The sequence below is a fragment of the Anolis sagrei genome, chromosome 2 (assembly GCF_037176765.1).
Source record: "Anolis sagrei isolate rAnoSag1 chromosome 2, rAnoSag1.mat, whole genome shotgun sequence".
NCBI lineage: Eukaryota > Metazoa > Chordata > Lepidosauria > Squamata > Dactyloidae > Anolis > Anolis sagrei.
This window is the reverse complement of record NC_090022.1, coordinates 283,199,571-283,219,913: the sequence shown is the minus strand read 5'-3', so window position 1 is coordinate 283,219,913 and position 20,343 is coordinate 283,199,571. Positions and strand designations below refer to the sequence as shown.

Sequence of the window (20,343 nt, the reverse complement as noted above, 5' to 3'; positions counted from 1 at the left end):
AAACATTTTGTATTTTCAGGCAGAGATCTCTTGGGTTTTATTAAACTATAGACCCCAGAATTCCACCAGATGTTGTTAAAATGGAATATAACACGGTAACGGTCTAGTGCAATAAGAACCTAAAACATGATTTTAGTGTTTCAGCCTTACAAAAGACCTTGTAGATTTAAATCTCTTGGCAAATAAACAAGATCCATAACATGAGTAGTTCAGGGAAACAGAATGAGAGCTAGTGTAAGGAGAGAGAGAGAATCAATGGAAAACTAGAACCACAAGCTATGAAAATAGATCAAGGTGCTGAGAACAAAGAGCAACTGGACAAAAGATCAGGAGAAGCAATACTGAAGCTAGGTAAAGCTGAAGGCAAAATGCCTGGGGAAGGGGGGCGCCTGAAGTATTGAAAAGTCAATGAAGAAGGAACATCAGCATGTTGTCAAGTCAGAACATTCAATTCAGTATTCTTGACTACCAATAACCCTCCAAGTTTTTTTAAAAGAGAGTGGGCCTTACCTTTAAAACCTAGCATTTGGATTTGGGACCCTCTCCATCAATAGCAATTGAATCATTGCTGTTCTACAAAGGTGTGAAGAAGGGACTTTCTCAAAGGGAAGGAAAGTTGAGGAACAGGGGACACAAGGCTAGCAGAATGTGGTTTGGGCAAGAAGCTCCTCTCGCTAAGGCTATCACAAATATCTAGAGAACCAGGATATTCTGTATTTAAACTGCCATGGACTGAAGACCATTAAAGAAAGGGATTCTGTCATTTCCCCAGATAACATCTTCCACTATTGTACTGCTCTTATCAGTAGTGTTTAGCCTAAACTGATTTTTTCATTGTTCAGAAATGATCAGTCCTGGTAATAAGTGTGTCACAAGTAGAGTACAATGCAAAGTACAAATCTAGAATTTGTATTAAAGTTCATTTCCATTCTTCTTTTGTTCTGATGTTGTTCAGAGAATGAGAGAGTAGTTAAGTTTACATGCCTGACATTGTTGAAGAGGAAGAGCTTGCTGTCCGGACTTTGCCACCCAAACCCTGGTACTTGTAGCATTTGGGGCACAGTTGGTGCCATTACTTCCTTCCTTGGTGTAGTCTTCTGCACACCCAGAGATCATAGTGCTTGGGCAGGTACTCTGATCACTCCATAAACTACACTAGGCATGGGCAAACTTCAGCCCTCAAGGTGTTTTGGACTTCAACTCCCACAAAACCCAACAGCTTGTAAGCTGTTAGAAATGTTGGTAGTTGAAGTCCAAAACATCTAGAGGGGCAAAGTTTGTCCATGCCTGAGCTACACTGTAGAATTAATGCACTTTGGCTCCACTTTAGCTGCTGTGGCTCAATGCTATGGAGTCATGAGAATGGAGGTTTTACAAGGTCATTAACCTCCTCTGCCAAAGAGTGCTGGTGCCTCACCAAACTACAAATCCTAAGAGCCCATAGCATTGAATCATGGCAATTAAAGTAGGTATTAAACTACATTCTACAGTATAGATGTACTGTGTATGATGTAGATGTACTCTAAAAATACACCAGGGATTGAGATGCACAGGAGTTGTTATTATTATTATTTCATTCATTGTCAAAATATTTCTGTGACTATATGGTCTATTTCCCACATCCTGTATTGTTATTCCTTCGCAGATATTGGAGGAACAAGCACCTGGCCCCCAAGCGACTCAGCACAGGGATCCTCATGTATACCTTAGCCTCTGCAATTTGTGATGAAATCCACCTGTATGGATTCTGGCCCTTTGGGTTTAATCCAAACAACCGAGAAGACCTTCCATATCATTACTTTGACAAGAAAGGAACAAAGTTTACCACCAAATGGCAAGAGTCCCATCAGCTCCCTGCCGAATTCCAACAGCTGTTTCGAATGCATAGCGAAGGTCTAGCAAAGCTGACTCTGTCCCACTGTGCCTAAGAATTGAACTTATGAAGTGCCAAATGATTGTTGTTGCTATTTTTCTGTTTTTTTAAAAAAGTGCCCAAAATGAATTCACTGTTTTTCAAAACAGAGATCTACGAGGAAAAAAAAGTATTAAGAAAGGGGATTCTTTTAATTCAGAGGTGCATCGAGACCACCCTTTTATTGCTCGCTTTCCTAGGCGTAGGAAAGCAACTGAAGCATATTTAGGTCTGCAGAAGCAGTTCTGTTTTTCATACAGGAAGAAAGTCAAAACTGTTTAGGACAGAGTTTTTTTTTTCCATTTCTAGGTCTGCTGCCAAGAATGTTCTCCTGAAAGTATTTTCATAGTCATTGAGATTTCACTTTTTGCCAGACATCTCAAAATACCCACTGTTAGAATTCCTGTGCTTGCTTATTTGGACTTGTTTGCTATCTCGGCTATTTTGTGCTGCTGCTATTGAGTTGTTCTTTCATGGTCAGTTTGGAAACAGATCCTGATGTTCCATAAAAGAATGGTTTGCCACCCGTATTAGGTGAATCTCTCGAAGGAAGTGGCGATTGAATTCTTCCCAAGTCAAACTCAATGGAGACTGAAAGGTATTTTCTGCGCATGCTGACCTTGATGGAAGAAATGAGGTATCCACAAGATGCATTTGGGCCATTTCACCTCCTTGCACACCTCAACAAGTTGTTGGAAATATCTTGCAAATACTTATCTGACAAATGGGGAAGTCATATTTGAACTGCAAACCCCACAATCCCACAATTATCATGGTCAAGCTCTAATAGCTACCATTTATCTGTGGACAACTCTGTACATAGAGCAGTGGTGGCCACACCAAGCTTCAGAGCTATTGGCTTGAATCCTACTGTTAATCCCCCAAAAGTAGACCCATTGAATCAGTGGAGTATACTTAAAGTGTTAATTCACTGTTCAATAATTAAGAAATTCAGACATTTTTTTCCATTTGTGGTATCTGTTTGCTCCAGGCTTGGTACTGTTAAGCGGCCAGAGCCATTTCAATCACAATTGAGTGCACTGGACAAAGAAAATACAATATCTCCCCATTGAGCCTAAGCGACTACACCACAACTTCTATCATCCTTCACCTTTGGTTATGCTGCCTAAAACTTATAGGAGGTGCAGTCCAATGATATCTGAAGGTGTACATGCAACCCACAGCCAGTAGATCAGCACAATTGGTCAGGATTGGTGGTGTGTGCATGGAATAGGTTGAAGCCACTCCCAATCTTCCTTGATTCCATAGCCAAGGTCCTATTTTCATGCTGTTAGTAGGTTAGACTTGCCTTTCCCTCCTAATCCTGGCTGAGATTGCTCCCTGAGATTACTGGAAAACCACAGCCATCTCAGTGGGGATCACTGGAAGGGGGAGACAAAAGATCTCTTCCCATCACCCAGCAATATTGGCAGCAAACCCACTGAGGGGGTGGAAGTGATATCATCAACCTCAACATAATCATCATCATTTTCTTGCCTTTTCCCAATTTCAGACCCTAGGCAGTTTGTGATAGACTTTTTTTAAAAAAACAGTTTAAATCCACAAAATATAAAAGTTAAAAAGTGAATAAACTAGCAAAATATCTAAAAAGCAGTGTAAAACATTATGCATGTGTATTGTGCACTAATGTGCATTGCACACTTTGCTGTCTCTGCTATGTAGTAATGTAACAACAGCCCTCTACTGGATAAAAATGTTAATCAACTGCACAATTTTAATTCACACAGATGTAAGTCTATCAACAAGGATGTAAGGCTCCAACAGGATTCCAGTGCCTTCGTTTAAGGTCCTTTGCTGAAAAATGTCCCATTGTGATGAATGGTCTTGTATCACTAGAACACTTAATTGATCAAAGCTATTCCTTTGGTATTTCAGTCATTTTGTTACATTTTAACTTCAAGCTTTGGTATTAGGAATGTATGGTTTGGAAGCTCAATTGATATTAACTTATTTGTTTTAGGTGGACAATTGTATTTGTAATAGCCACATTTTTTCATCTCTCCATCTCTACACAAATAGCTAGCATCAAATTCCACTTCAGACCCAAGTATGAATATATTGAACTAGTAATATCATTGAGATCAATGAATATTCTATGCTGCTTTGGGGACTGGTAGTAAGAGATCAATGTGATGTCAGGCAGAGTTTGATAGATATTGGATATACATTTGTACCTTTGGTGGAAGCAGATAGGCAGAATGACATGGAAATCTAGTTACTTGCGTTTGTGAAGATAGGATGGTAATAATGTCTTAAAGTAGGCTTATTTTTTCTCTTGGAGTTATCAACTTCAGTTGTATTTTAAAAAACAGAAAAAGTAACGATCCAGGAGTTTATCAAAAAAAAATCCTAAATTAAGAATTTAAACAAAGGCCAGTTTATTATATTTGAATATATTTGAAGGCGTGGAGAGCCTTTAATTGTAAACATATCATTGGATTAATAGAAACAATGAAAAAAATCAAGTTTATGATATCCAAAGTTCATTGTTCTTTCTAGGGGAGAGATATATTTCCTATGCCAGGCTTTTATGTGATTGCTTTGCAGTTATCATCAAATCACAAAGCTGATCTAAGATGAGTTGAGACTAATGTGCCCCTCCAGGATTTTCTCTTTGTGCTGCTAAAAAACAGCACAAGCCAGTCTACCCAATGAAGAAGAATGCTGGAAGTTGCATTTAGCAACATCTGGAGGGCTGATTTCTATTGTGGTTAGGGGAAAATCCCATGAATTGTGCCCAATAAATCATTGGATGGTCTTCACCTTTTCAGTTTCATCTCTAACAGTAGAGTGGTGGTAAATTTTGAAGTCTTCTACAAAGAGAAAGCAGAAATGCAGGTAGCTGATCCAGGTTCCATATTGACAAGCCAGAAATTGTGTTTTCCACTTCCTCCAGGAGCAGGTCCTCTAATGGATCTGATTTATCTATTCATGACCAAGTAATCCACAAACCATTTATATGACAACAGGGTTGTTCACAAGAACATATTTTTGCTAGGAAAGTCAATTTCCCATTCAGCTATGATGAAGACTGCAGCAGAGATCAGAGGAAACAGGGAAGTCCAATCATGTGGCAGGTGATGTCTTGTTCCTGCTAATCAAAACATCCCTGTCACATCAGATCCATGATCCTGGGCTCCATGGCATCACTACTTCTGAAGATGGAGAATGTGGCCTATTGTTGGAGGCAATGGTAGAAAATTTCCACCATGACTACTCTTCCATGATTTTTTCAACAGCAAAAGAGGAAAAGAAGCATATCAGAAGTAGAGAAGAGGAGGCCTAGGATCTATAGTTCCAAATCTCCTTCAGTTCATTGACACTGATTTCCCCCATCATTTATGAAAGGACAAAAAGATATGCTAGCCCTAAAAGTGGCATGTGTATTTTGGTTCTACTGAAGCTATTGAATCTGTGTCCCGGCATTGAATGTTTGCCGTGTTTATGCTGTGCTCCGCCTTGAGTCCCCTTCGGGGTGAGAAGGGTGGAATATAAATGTTTTCAATAATAAATAAATAATAAATAATATTGTGAAGAGACTTTTAAAAAGGCACAACCTGTAATAGGAGAAGAGTCAAGAAAACAAAAAAAAGTCCCTACTCACCACTGACCACTGACCATGGAGTGGATAGTCACTCTTCATATGATCAACCCATTATTTAATGGAACAACCTGCAGCATATGCATTTTTAAAAAATCAGGAACCACCTCGGTGACTTCAGTAGAAATCCACCCAAGATTGTGATGGACATGAAAGGGAGGGGGGGAGAGATTCCAATAGTAAATCAAATAATTCACACATTAGAAATAGAAATTCAGAAAGGTATTGACCAAGAAAAGGGTCATTTGATAGTGATTGATTTTCATGTGGAATTCGTCATTGATATTTCATAACCTCATTGACTATTTTCAGCCATAGCTTTCATCAGGGGATTCTACTTCAAAATCAATAGTCCAAGATCACCCAATGTAAATCATATTCTGTTAAAAAAAAGTATCAATATTCTTAGTTTTGTTACAGACATCACACACCTGAGAGCAAAGCGCATATTTTGCAATGTACTTTTTTTGGCTGAAAAACTGGGTTTGATCAATTGTTAGGCAAAACAGAAAAGAGCACAAAACCTCTTAGCTTCTCTTTTCTCTGGAAATCAATTCTAGGACTACCATTGTGTTTGCCCAAAGCAACTCTACTCCAGAGTGCAAGAGAGGCTATTCAACAGTCACTTAAATGCTTGAGTATCATAGACCATGGAATGGCACAGAACACTCATGCAACATTAGTTTTCAAATGAATTAAACTCTGCTAGGATAGACATAGCATCCCAAATGGAATGGAACAGATGAACAGATTCAAGTGATAAATAGCAGCGGAAATATCACATGACACAATGCAAGGCTTCAATGTGCTGTCCATCAAAATAATATTAACTCTCATCCACCAGGATTTTAAAAAGAAAGCATCAGAATTCCAATGTATTAAAGGTTAACATAAGGACAAGGTTAGGGTTAAGGTTAGGGTTAGTGAATGAGAACACCAATGTTGCATCTCTCTTGGAAAAAATTGATTTCCCTTGAATGAAGTCAACCTATTCACAACTAGAACATATCATTTCTGCTTTACTGCATCATGGTTTGCCATAAAATGTGAACATTTCCCCTCTCTTCCCTGCCCCGTCCCCCAAAAATTGTACTGGTTGGGATAAAAAGAGTAGATAGTTGGGAATATTTTTCTCCTGGATTTCTTTCTTGTTTTTTTTCCCAAAAAAATTGCATGTGGCACATGGCTGAAATGTGAGGATATTCTTTACAACTCATCATGTGACAATACTGCAGAATTGGGTGTACTTTTGTGTGGATTGTGCGACAAAAACATGCCTTTGGAGGGCTAAAATGTCCCATCCTGGTGCATGAGGATTAATCCATTCATCCAGGGACCCCTAGGCACCATTGCCCCAAACAAGCTACCTGTTCTTAGCACAAGTGCTCTTATATGTGTGCAGCGCTTTCCCATTGGGAATAATTGCCGTGCTTCATTTGCTTCAGCAGAAGGGACTAATTTCCACTCATCCATTTGGGCTCCCTTCATTGAACTTAATAGTTGAGGACATTTTCTATGTGAGCAAAAGATTACTGTGCACATCTTAGTATATAGACATTTAGCTTGGGATCTTGACATCTTTGTTCTTCGTCACAGCATCATGCATGGAGATCTATCTTGCATTCAATGAAGTTAATTGATCAGCTTTGAACTGGTGGTGAAAGGAAGCACGCACCCATATTTACATGATCAATGTGCATGCATATCCCATCTTCCATGTCTGTAATATGTCTTCATCCTCACCCCAAAAGACTTGCAGAGGTATCATAAAAATATGCATGATGCAGAATGGCAGATCCACAAAATAAGAATGGTAGTAGTCTATATTTGTCCTCTTCGGCATGTGCTCTTGATTGATTAGGCATCAAGAAACATGCCACAACTGCAACAGTCAAAATGGCATGTAAGGTAGAGAGATTGGTTGTTGGACTGGTGCTTCAAACCTATGATGTTTCCACATTTGAATGTTAATCTGCTCTATCACTGTTATCTGAACAAAAAAAACTCTACTCCTGATTTCTCTGGTTTGTAGAATTTGTCAAAGGGGTGCAAGTGTAAATCAAATGGATACTCCCAACTAGAGTATGCCAAATCAATGGGAACCTCATAGGCCAATATTTATGTAACTTCTATTGATTTAATAACTCTGCTCTAAATGGAAGTCACAACTGAAGTTAAGCCTTGGTCCATAGATATAAAACAGGATTAGAAGATTGATGGAGAGCTTCTTGTAGATCTCTGGGTGGTTTGTGGACAGGAGACAAACCCAATGAACAATAAGAACAAGCAAACAGCTCTTTTACTCCCAATTATGAAAATGAACACTTTTAGGTGAAACCAAGATCTTTGGTAGTAAAAACCCATTTATGGGGCTTAATATGTGTTCAGGAACATTCTATCAATGCCAAGGCCTCAATCTAATTGATACTACCAGGTATTAATCTATTGAATGGTGGGATTTACACAAGTGTGGACTTACCATTCAGCAATTGACTAAACCTGTGAACTCTAGCTGAGACTAACAATTTGATTTAGAATTAAATGCACATCTGTCACTTTTCACAGGACTGCAGCTGGTGGCCGTTGGGATTAAAATCAAGTAAAGCAAAAGGTCTGCATCCCCAAGCATGGCTTGTGCCCTCCAAGTCAGAGGAGGGGTGGTAAATCCACTTTCTCTGTGTTTATGAACTATCCAAGGTACTGAACCTATTTTATGAAGATAGGACTCATTTATTTATTATGTAGTTTGGTAGTTTGTTTGCTTGTTTATTGCTTCCTTTCTTCCTCTGTGGGACCTACCATGTAGGTTCTGCACCTTGGAAAACTCCATTAAAATCTAGAATAAAATCCAGAATTAACACACTATGTCTGAGCATGGAAGTCACCAGTTACCATCCTAGTTGGAAACAGAGGTTGTTCCAAAACATTGACAAAATAATCATGATTTATTTCAGCTTTCATGGGTTTTATGTAGGTTTGCTCTACTTGATATTTCTTCATTTAAAACAGACTTCATTTAAAGCAGATTTACATAACTTTTGATAGGCCAAGGCAAATTAACTCTCCTCTTGCAATCATGCAGCATGGTTTGCCTGATCAATGGCTCTCACCCTTTGGCTTTCCAGACATTTTCAACTTCAAATCTTGGAAGCCACACATCCAACACTGCCAGGAATTCTGGGAGTTGATGCCCAAACCATCTAGAAAGCCAAAGGCAGAGAACCACTGCATTAGATGAAAGAATGGAGGCCTGTAGCCTTCTAGATCTGGCTAGACCCAACCTTCTTTTATCTCAGCTAGACTAGACAATGGTTCAGGCTGTTGGGAATTGGAGTCAACAACACTTGGAAGGCCACAGTTATGTGCAGCCTCACATAAGATATTGGAGAATTTTAGATGCCTACTTCAGTGGGACTGTATCATCAAGTGAGTGGTCAGGTTCCTTCAAGGTCCCACATGATGCTTGTGTGTCCAGTTGTGTACACCTAACAGAATATGTTTGAAACACTTGCTTTTGCTTTCCTACTCATGAGAACTATTTAAAAGACAAAAAGGCAAGGAAAAGGAGACATGGATGAAGGTTGCAAACAGAAAACAACCTATTGTAAGCAACTCTGAACTGATGGAACAAAGGCTCTGACTGTGCCATGTAGAGATGGCATCATTTTCGCACAGGTAAAAAGAAGAAAACACTGTTGTCCATATCAAACATTCATTCTTAAATAGCCATATTAGAAAATATTTATTTTTCAAGTAGCAAATGTACATTTAAGAGTCAGGATATAATCTCAGGTGAATGGCGTGGAAAGCTGCACAATGTTTCCAAACCTGTGGCATGAAAAGTTGGAGGCCGTCCTAGTGAAGTCAATGGTGATTTCATACAGCGGGACCAATGGACTATCAACTTCACTCACAATGAGCAGAGTTCCATCCCTTTTGATGGAATTTACAGAAGAGAAACTCCTAAAGGATTGTGCCCCTAGCTTTTTTCAACCTTGGATCAGTCCCAGGACATTCTGTATTTAAAGATGTAGGAAACAGGGTCACAGCTCTGAGATTGGAATGTGATCTGTACAATGTAATGTACATGTAAATATTTTTGTCTGATTTGTTAATCCCAGGATGCAATCCAGCCAAAATCACTACTCCCTGAGCATTCAATGAGAAGCATGTGAAACCTGCTTCCTTTTCAATTGCTGTATTCAAAGCAGTTGAAAGGAGTTTCAGTTTGGCTGGAATGGATACCGAGTTACTTTTTTTCTTTTTATTCTTTCTTGTAGAGAACCTCCACATAGTTATTGTAGTGTTTGAAACTTGTGGGGATGGGGACAGGGAGGGGATTTTACAACGATTCCTTTTGAATCTTTAAACAATGTTATTGTTGGGTGTGGATGTGCCTGCCACATTGACTCGTGTGCCAAAACATGATATTGAATGCATTGTTTTTAAATAAAGTATTTTATTGTGCACTGAAAGGTGATCTTCTCCCACGGTCCTTTTTTGTCTTTCTTCTTCTTTTAATGTTCTGCTAGCAATTCTGGATATTGTGCACATGCTCATTTCAAAATAGATGTAGCAAAAGTTGCAATCCAACAGTTGATATAGAATTAGTCCAAGGTCTGAAAACCATACCCACTTATGTATTTATCAGTCCTTGGAAAAGTTACTTTCTGGGTGATAGAAATTGACTTGTAGCTCATTAAGCCATTGTGTTGTACTAGCACTTGTGCATTTCCACAGTTAACATAATAACAATAGACAATGAAGTTTTGATGGTGTAAGCAGTTGTGCAACCAGTTGCACAATTGCTTGTACAATGTCTCATGCATCCCATTATGCAATTAGTTGGACATTATCATGCAACTGCTTTGCACAAGCACTAGCAAATATTTTCATTTCACTAGTGTGAAGGTGAATTTAGTCCACTGCACATACTGTATGCCAATCAGTTTTTGCAGAGAACAGAAATGAGAGAGTAGAAGAATACTCACACACAAGCCTTCTCAACTGTGAATCTTATTTTTTCCAGAGCTATGCTATGTTTTCCTTCTTACCAAATTGGACTGAGAAGCTGCAAACACAATTACATGTAGTTCTCACACAGAGGTTCACAGTGAGCCTGTATTTGCAAACATTTGGCTTCAAATTGGGGATTGGAGGGGGAAGTCAGGTTCACAGTTTCATTTTTACCATTGTTGATCCCATGTACAAGATAGTTTGAGAAGCACTGCTCCACATAACATCCCTTAAGATGCTTTTAAATGGCTGTTATATTACCTCTCGGTCTTCTCTCCTCCAAGGTAAACATCCCCTGCTCCTTTAGCTCTTGGTTTCCACTAGACCTTTTATCATCTTGGCTGCCCTCCTTTGGAAAGGTCTTTGTCCAACCTGCTACGTGCAAACTAGAAAGGCTAGGGAATGAGGCTACACACTTCAGCCTGCAATATGCATGCCTTTGAAGTATGATCTCTCCTTGGAGTTTCCTATTCCAGAGAAAATATCTGATGCTTAACATAGAATCACTGAACTGGAATTTGAGTTCGAAACCATCGTTCAATCTGAAATACACAAGACAGGCTGTAGTTTTGCCATTCCTGAGTGGTGGTTGTCCGGCCTCCATTTAAATGTGTCCACTGAAGAACAGTCCATCAACTTGTGTAGTAAGGTGTTCCACTGTGAAACAGACAGTTCCACCCATTTCTCAACATCCGCTTGCCCATAGTTTCTACCCACTGCATCCACTTACTCTTTGGAGCAAAGGGAATCAATGCTTTTACAGTATTTGTATGATTCCCTAACCAGAGTTTATTTTTTAAAGGATCCTTTTACATTTTCCTTAGTTCTCAAATGGCTGCTCAGCTTTAGTACTGGGGGCTGGAGGACAAGACCTGGGCCAGCTTGACACTACTTTAACTGTCATAACTCAATGCTATGCGATTCTGGGATTTGTAGTTTGGGAAGGCATCACCACTCTGGCAGAGAAAGCTAAAGACTTGTACAACTACAACTCCCATGATTCCATAGCACTAGGTTTCAATTAATATGAGAGTGAGATATAAATATTATAACAACAACAGAGCCATGACAGTTAAAGTCATACATTAATTTACTGCATTAATTCTGGATCTCCTTGGAGTCTATGAAGCCTTTGGGAGGGCCCCCAAACCCAACACAGTCTAACCTAGATTTGTGGTGATATGTACATCATAAAAGAGAAGAGATTGTAAAGAAACATCCAGCAGAGTTCAAGTTCTATTGTTCAGAAGCATTTATTTATTTATTATGTCACATAACAACAACACATGCAAAAGTGTTACAGAATTCAAAGATATATCACAGTGCAATAAAATACTCTGTTCATCATATAGGTCACCAGCATCATCCTCAACTAGGAAAGATTAATCTGGGTAGGAAATGGGAAGAAAATCCCACAACATCTGTAAATAAAAATACAAGCAGGAAGAGGAAGAAGAAAAGGAGGATAGGCTGTTTTATTTCCTTTCACAATGAACATCTCACAGAGATATTGGACCCTTGGTAGAATATCTTTGCATATGGAAAATCCCAGGTTCATCCATCTATATAACTCCAAATAAAGCCAGAAAACACTATGGTCTTATGGTCTGAAAACTTGGAGAGCCATTTCCAGTCATAGCAGAGTAGACAATACTGAGCTTACTTGGTAAAAGTCACCCTGCCAACACAGACTGTGCAGGTACCAATCATATACAGGTGCTTTTGTTGCTACTTGGCAGATATTTATTCCTTAAGATGGAAACTGGGGCAATTCACACAAATGATCAAAATATTTCTAAAAAAAAATGTGGCTTTTTCCTTTCTCGGTGTGCTTTGGCTTGATTTCTTCTTCTGTTTAAAATATCAGCTCTTTTCAAAATGCTTCACAGGCAATACCACCTCCGAGCATCCTTACCTATGAAAACACTATAAAATTGATTAGATTTGTGGGGTTGCAATTACTTAACAGGTGACTTGAAGTCACAAACAAGACAAAGATCGTCTTGTTTAAAGTTCAATTTATATTTCGATAACTTTCTTTTTTACATGCATGACAAGCAGAGACAGCTAGTGGTTTCAACGTCTGTATACTGCAGATTTTACTGCAAAGTTTCAAGCAGATGTTCAAGAGGCTGAATCTTTTCTGGATATAAGGTTACCCTTATAAGCATACCCTGTGTAGTAAAAACTAAAGTTGAATTAGACCCCAGTGGCAGGGATATCATTGATTTAAGGATTTATAGATATAGACGTGGCATATGTTGTGGTTTCAGGCACTCTCTCAACTTCAGAAGAAGGTAATGTCAAACCCCTTTAGAACAAATTGTGCCAAGAAACCCCTGTAATAAGGCCACCATAAGCACGCAACAATAGATATACATATACATATAAAGTAAAGGTAAAGGTTTTCCCCTGACATTAAGTCTAGCCGTGTCTGACTCTGGGGGTGGTGCTCATCTCCAGTAAAGAGGTGGTGTTGTCCATAGACACCTCCAAGGTCATGTGGCCAGCATGACTGCATAAAGTGCCATTACCTTCCTGCTGAAATGGTATTCATATTTGCATGTTTTCGAACTGCTAAGTTGGCAGAAGCTGGGGCTAACAGTGAGAGCTCACCCCACTCTGGATTCGTACTGCCAACCTTTTGGTCAGCAAGTTCATCAGCTCAGCAGTTTAACCCACTGCACCACCAGGGGCCCCTACATATATATACATATACATGTACATATAGATGGTGTCACAAGACTCTATGGATGGTGACACAAGAGACAACCTTTCGGGTAAAAAGTGGAAAAATTAGCTTTCTAATATTGAAAAATTATATATATATATATATATATATATATATATATATATATATATATATTCCATATGATGGATAGGTTTAACTTTACCAAATGGCTTAGAAATGATTAACCATCACATTTAGCCAAGCAAACATTGCAGTGTGTTTCTGTTTATGTGTGTGCTAAAGGAAGAGAGAAAGAGAAAGCAGAGAGAGGTGGTGAGTCCCTCCCCCACTCCCCTCCCTCTGAATGAGATCATGCCATTTGTTTTCTCTGGACCCACAGCCCTTCCAAACAAGGGGCCTATGCTAATAGAAAGGCCACGGCTTGGCCAGGCCGGGAGGTGCTGACCTTTGCTTCTCTGTGCCCTGGGAGGCAAAGGGTGAGGTGGACGCAGGCCGCTATGGATAAAGGCAGCTCATTAGATCATCACCTCAGAGATGCTCCATTGAAAGTGCAGCAAGATGCAATGGGGCACTTCCTATCATGCCAGTCTTCTCAGGGAAGGATGCCCCCCTTCCCTTCCCCAACTGGATCCAATGACAAGGGGAGTGATCTCTTCACAAAGGTCAACCTCAAGTAGGGTTGCTAAATACAAGAGTGGCAAAGGTAGGGCCTCATGAGTCATTGAGCAGATCAGCATGGAAATAGAAACATAACCACCCAGCATGGTGCTGTTGATCCACAGTTACAGCAGCTGTTTGGAGATTGGCCTTCCAGCCTGTCCCTGCTGCATGGGGTGGACTACAACTCCCATCACTCCCAGAAAGAATGCTTGCTAGGGCTGCTGGAAGAAGACCTCCATGCAAAATCTGAAAAGGTGAGTTTATTTTGAAAGAACAGTGAGAGCGGAAGAAGACTGAGAAGGACAAAGTCCAAGCACCACACTAGCATGGCTCATGTACAAGCATGACCAACTGTAATCCTAAACATTTATTTGTTTATGTATTTATTTAAGGTATTTTTACCCTGCCATTCTCCATAAGGTGGCTTACAACATATAAAACATACAATGCAGAAGTTAAAGCATAGTTAAAATCAAGTATTTGATATAACCATTCAATATACAGTAGAGTCTCTTTTATTTATTTTATTTATTTACTGTATTTGTATGCCGCCTTTCTCAGCCTGCAGGCGACTCAAGGGGGTTTCAATGCTTACAATATCATAAATACAATTAAAACATTATATACATATAATAAAAACTAAACAGAATCAATAAAATATAAATCCATAGCATCTCCATTGTCCGATCTCATCTAGCCGTTCTGTTGTCGTATGTCAGTTACTCTGCATTTGCAAACACTTGCTCAAAAAGCCATGTCTTGACTTTTTTCTGGAATGTTAAAAGGGAGGGAGTTGATCTAATATCTATAGGGAGGGTGTTCCATAGCTGAGGGGTCACCATCAAGAAGGCCCTGTCACTCTTCTCCGCCAAACATACTTGTGAGGAAGGCGGTAACCCAACCATAGCTCATCCAACATTCTGTATTATCTCCACACAGTCTGCCTCCCACCCGGATCCACAGCTGTTTCAACAGATAGTGATGTTTTGGTGCTAAATTCATAAATACAGTAATTACTACATAACATGACTGTGTATTGAACTGTTTTTTTCTGTTTATTTTTTATAATACATGATGTTTTGGTGCTTAATTTGTAAAATCATAACTTAACTTGACATTTAATAGGCTTTTCCTTAATCCCGCCTTATTATCCAACATTTTCGCTTATCCAACCTTCTGCCTGCTGTTTATGTTGTATGTTCCTTTTGTGGGTTCACTGCTCTGCAGGACTGCAAACACAAAGCGCTCTCTTTTACTTTCATTTTGAACTCTGTATTTGTACCTGTCTTCATGTTTGTGAGCCACCTTGACTCACAACCCTGGGTGAATGGCTGAATATATATATTGGGGGTGAAGGTAACAACTCAAAACCTAAGCCATGGCCTTAATTACTTCCCTAAATCAGAAGCCTGAATTTTTGAAAAAGAGGATTAGGAAAGAATCTTTGCCAAGTGTTTTGTTTCAGTCCTTGAGTAGGGGAGTTTTGAGAGTGGGTCACTGGGTTTGTGTACCTTAATGACCAATTTGACAACAATGAAACTGAATGTGCAAAAAGAAATGCCAGGTGTTCAACAGTCATAAAACACACTTGCTCAGAAGATTTTGTATAGTCAAAGGCCTCTTCTGCACTGCCATAATCAAAGCTGACAATTCACATTATCTGCTTTGAACTGGATTATATGAGTCTACACTGCCATATAATCCAGTTCAAAGCAGATAATCTGTATTTTATATGGCAGTGTTGAAGGAGCCTTAGTAAACCGGAGGACAACCTTACAAGGTAGATCAGTAAGGCTGTCGAAACTGAGAGGCTAGATTGTTGTTTTTATTGTTGTTGTTGTTGTTGTTGTTGTTGTTGTTGTTGTTGCAAGAACTTTCTAGCTCCTAGTTCAAAAACAGGCTAAGACAGTCTGAATGTCTCAGAAGAAAAGTAGTTCTAAAGTAAGGGTTAGGCCACATTTTGAGAATGACAACAGTGCTCTCAAGGCATCCCAGGGTGCATCTACATTATAGAATCAATGCAGTTTGACTCCACATTAGCTGTCATGGCTCAATGCTATGGAATCCTGGGGTTTGCAGTTTGCTAAGGCACCAGCACTCTTTGCCATGCATTGAACCATGGCAGTTTGTTGAAGTGATATCAAACTGTATTAATTGTGCAGTGTAGTTGCACTCCTAGTGAAGTCAGAAGAGACTAGGTTCTTGTGGGGATTTTTTGGGCTATAGGGCCATGCTCTAGAGGCATTTCTCCTGACATTTCGCCTGCATCTATGGCAAGCATCCTCAGAGGTAGTGAGGTGAGGATGCTTGCCATAGATGCAAGCTAAACGCCAGGAGAAATACCTCTAGAAATGCCTATAGCCCGAAAAAACCCACAAGAACCTAGTGATTCCAGCCATGAAAGCCTTCGACAATACATCAGAAGAGACTTCTCAATTGGGAATATGTTAGGGTAAAGGTTTTCCCCTGACATTCAGTCTAGTCGTGTCGGATTCTGGGGTGTGGTGCTAATCTCCAAGAGCAGGCTTTGTCCATAGACACCTCCAAGGTCATGTGGCCGGCATGGCTGCATGGAGCTCCGTGGGAATGGGACTTATAATTCTTATTCCTTGTGACATAACACTTAGGAACTTGAAACATACAACTATCTATCTATATATATACACACACACACGTGTGTGTTTGTATGTGTGTGTGTGTAGCTCAACTAAGGGCAAGTTCCGTCGAAACCATGGTTCTCCACAGTTTGACACCAGTTTGGAGGCCAGGAAGAACACATAAATGCTCCAAGCCAGTAAGCAGTAGGATATGTTTATGTATCTCCTTTGATCTCAATGGATCTATATATTCAGCCAAATAATCTATATGGGTTTACTGTCGACACTGACTCAGAAAAGGCCAGGACGGATGCAGATAATATATTTCAAGCCCTGGGAGTGGAAGAGGAGAAGGGCTGCCTTGCAGGCTATTACTCCGGAACTAGGATCTCAGAAACGGAGAAGCGAACAGTTTTACTCCGGAGGAAAATGCGCGCCGGATCGAGGCCTTCCTGGTGGAGACTTGGAGAAAGAAGAAGGGGACCTTTTTTCCTGGCACCCACTTCACTTCGAGGTGAACCCGGATCCTACTAAAGAGGCCCCGATTCTTGTTCTAGGAGCGCCTAACCTGAAACTGAAAGGTTGTTTGTTGTTGTGGTTGGTGTCTTTCTAAACAATGTTAGATCTGACCTGGGCCAACTTGGGCCTTTCCTCCAGGTGTTTTGGACTTCAACTCCCACAATTCCCAACAGCCTTTTTACCCCCCAGCCACTTAAGCGGGGACCGAACAGGAAAAGCCACAACACTTTTCCGATCTCATCACACTACAGAATGAATCCACTTTAAATCCGGTTTCTGCCTCCTGCAGAGTTCTGGGGTTTGTAGTTGAGTGAGGCTGTTAAAGGCTCTTCCCTAAACTACAAACCCCAGAATTCTACAGGAAGAAGCAACTAGACTTAAAGTGGATTCATTCTCTAGTGTAGTGAAGCGAGGTAAACCCTTACAATATATTGAATTTGGAAACATTAAATCCACGTATTTGGAAAGAATACTTGGCGAGATAAATAATGATTAAGTCTCTGAGGAGGGTCTATGGCTTTGCTGGCACAACTCGGGGTCATTTGTCATTTACTTAAACCTGGAAAGATTTCTCTCAAAATATTCGCTGGAGTTTGGTATTCATTTCAAGTATTCTCGTTCATTTGGGATGTTAGTTTAAACGTTTTCACAGGTCTCTGATGAACCACAGAATCCGAGAGTTGGAAGGTAACCTCAAGGGCCACTCAGTCCTGCCCTCTTCCTATCTAAGACTCTATAGGTTTGGGTTGTTGTGAGTTTTCCGGGCTGTATGGCCATTCTCTCCTGACGTTTCGCCTGCATCTCTGGCAGGCTTCCTTAGAGGTTGAGAAGTCTGTTGGAAACTAGGGGAATAGGGTTTATATATCTGTGGAATGTCCAGGGTGGGAGAATGAACTCTTGTCTGTTCGAGTTAGGTGTCAATGTTTCAATTGGCCAACTTGATTCGCATTTGATGGCTCAGCAGTTTCAAGGTCTGGCTTCTTACTTCCTGGGGGAATCCTTTGTTGGAAGGTGCTTAGCTGTCCCTGATTGTTCCTTGTCTGGAATTTCCCTGTTTTCGAGTGTTGTTTTTTTATTTACTGTTATGATTTTAGAGTTTTTTAATACTAAGATTCTATAACTTATTGTTGTTGTTGTTGTTAGGTTAACTGTTTTAAGTTGGAGGTAAATGTGAATGTTTCCATTGGCCACCTTGATTAGCATTTGATGGCTCAGCAGTTTCAAGGTCTGGCTTCTTATTGCCTGGGGGATCCTTTGTTGGAAGGTGGTTAGCTGTCCCTGATTGTTCCTTGTCTGGAATTCCCCTGTTTTTGAGTGTTGTATTTTTTTTAAATTTATTTATGATTTAAAAAAAAATAATACTAAGATTCTATAATTTATTGTTGTTGTTAGGTTAAATGTTTTAAGTTCTAGAATTTATTTATTTATTTAGTAGTAGTATTTATTATTATTATTAGTAGTAGTAGTAGTAGTAGTAGTATTAGACTGGGATCTCTTCCAACTCTAGGATTCTATAGAATCCTATTACCTCATCACACTAGAGAATGAATCCACTTAAAATCCGGTTTCTACCTCCTCCAAAATGCTAGGGTTTGTAGTTTAGTGAGGCTCTTAAAGGCTCCTCCCTAAACTACAAACCTTAGAATTCTGCAGGAGTCAGAAACCGGATTTAAAGTGGATTCATTCTCTAGTGTGATGAGGTCCTTAGTAATTCTCCCACCCAGAGAAAGTAAAATCTCTCCTTTTCTGCTCACGGTAGATTGACCTTCCAAACTCGCCTGTAAAGTTGTGAATAACAACAACAACAACAACAACAACAACAACAACAACAATGGTCAAAACTTCTCCAACTTTTGAAATTAATAACAACAACAACAACAACAACAACGGTCAAAAGTTCTCCAACTTTTGAAATTAATAATAACAACAGCAGCAGCAATGGTCAAAACTTCTCCAACTTTTGATAATAATAACAATAACAACAACAACAGTCAAAAGTTCTCCAAGTTTTGAAATTAATAATAATAACAACAGCAGCAGCAGCAATGGTCAAAACTTCTCCAACTTTTGAAAATAATAATAATAATAACAATAACAACAACAACAATGGTCAAAAGTTCTTCAACTTTTGAAATATATATTTAAAATGTTTTTGGCTAGGTTACATCTTTATTTGACATGAACTAGAAAGAGGGAACTCGGTTCAATGTGGCCACCTTTCCTTTCCTTTTTCTCTCTCCCTTTCCATAAAGGAGCGAGAGAGAAATCCCAAACCGCAGTCCGAGTTTTCCAACTCCGAGGCCAACTTGGAAGGGGAGGGGAGGAAAAAAGAAAGAAACACTTCCTTTTCGGGAGAGTTAAATTTGTCCCTTTGACGCTCGACAGCAACTTTTGCCTCCCTTTTGAAAAAAGGCAACAAAAAGATTTCACGCCTAACTTGAGAGGAACAAAGGGATCGCGCGCCGGGTTGCTCCCCATTCCCACCCCACCATCTCTCTCTCTCTCATTCCCTCTCTCTCTCAAGAGGCAAAGGAACGAGAGCAGAGGACTCAATTTGATATAGACACCATTTTAAATAATAATAATAATAATAATAATAATAATAATAATAATAATAATGGATAATACATTTAGCGGAAGGCGACTTTTCAGAGAAACTATTTCTAAAATCAGAGAACCGGATCTCTTTCTCACTGGCAGAGAACAGGGAAAAGATCATATTTTGGGATCCTAAAAATATTGACTGTTAGTACAGGTTAGGTGGTATAACTCAGTGCTACAATTCTTAAGCACTTTTATTTTGAAATAAAAGTAGCCAGCGTGGTTTGAACGCCGGACTCTGGGTGCATCTACACTGTAAGATTAAAGCAGTTTAATACCACTTGGATGACCATGGCTCAATGCGATGGGATCCTGGGATTTGTATTTTCGTGAGGCACCAGCAGGGTTTGGCAAAGAAGGCCTTTCAAAACGACAATTCCCATCCTTAGGGTCAATCATCACACTAGAGAATGAATCCACTTTAAATCCGGTTTCTGCCTCTTCCAGAATTCTGGGGTTTGTAGTTTAGTGTGGCTGTTTAAAGGCCCCTCCCTAAACTACAAACCCCAGAATTCTGCAAGAGGCAGCAACCGGGTTTCAAGTGGACTCATTCTCTAATGTGATGAGGACCTTAAAGTGGTGTCAAACTGCCTTAATTTTATAGTGTAGGCGCAGCCTGTGATTGTGGAGACTAAGGTGCGAATCCACACTCAGTAATTGAAAGGCACTGGGTGGCTTTGGACAAGTCACACTCTCTCAGCCTCAGAGGAAGGCCATGGAAAAC

The 20,343-nt window shown here is 39.8% G+C and overlaps 1 protein-coding gene across 2 annotated transcripts in view; it reads left to right on the top strand.

Moving 5' to 3' along the window:
• The window catches only part of ST8SIA3 (ST8 alpha-N-acetyl-neuraminide alpha-2,8-sialyltransferase 3), a 31,415-nt gene extending 21,406 nt beyond the window's left edge, over positions 1-10,009 (top strand). For both annotated transcript variants that reach the window (XM_060761310.2, XM_060761311.2), the window contains exon 5: positions 1,646-10,009. In XM_060761310.2, coding sequence (XP_060617293.1) covers positions 1,646-1,928 — 283 coding nt within the window. In that variant the 3' untranslated portion in view covers positions 1,929-10,009. The remainder of the gene's footprint in view (positions 1-1,645) is intronic.
• The last annotated feature ends 10,334 nt before the right edge of the window (positions 10,010-20,343 follow it).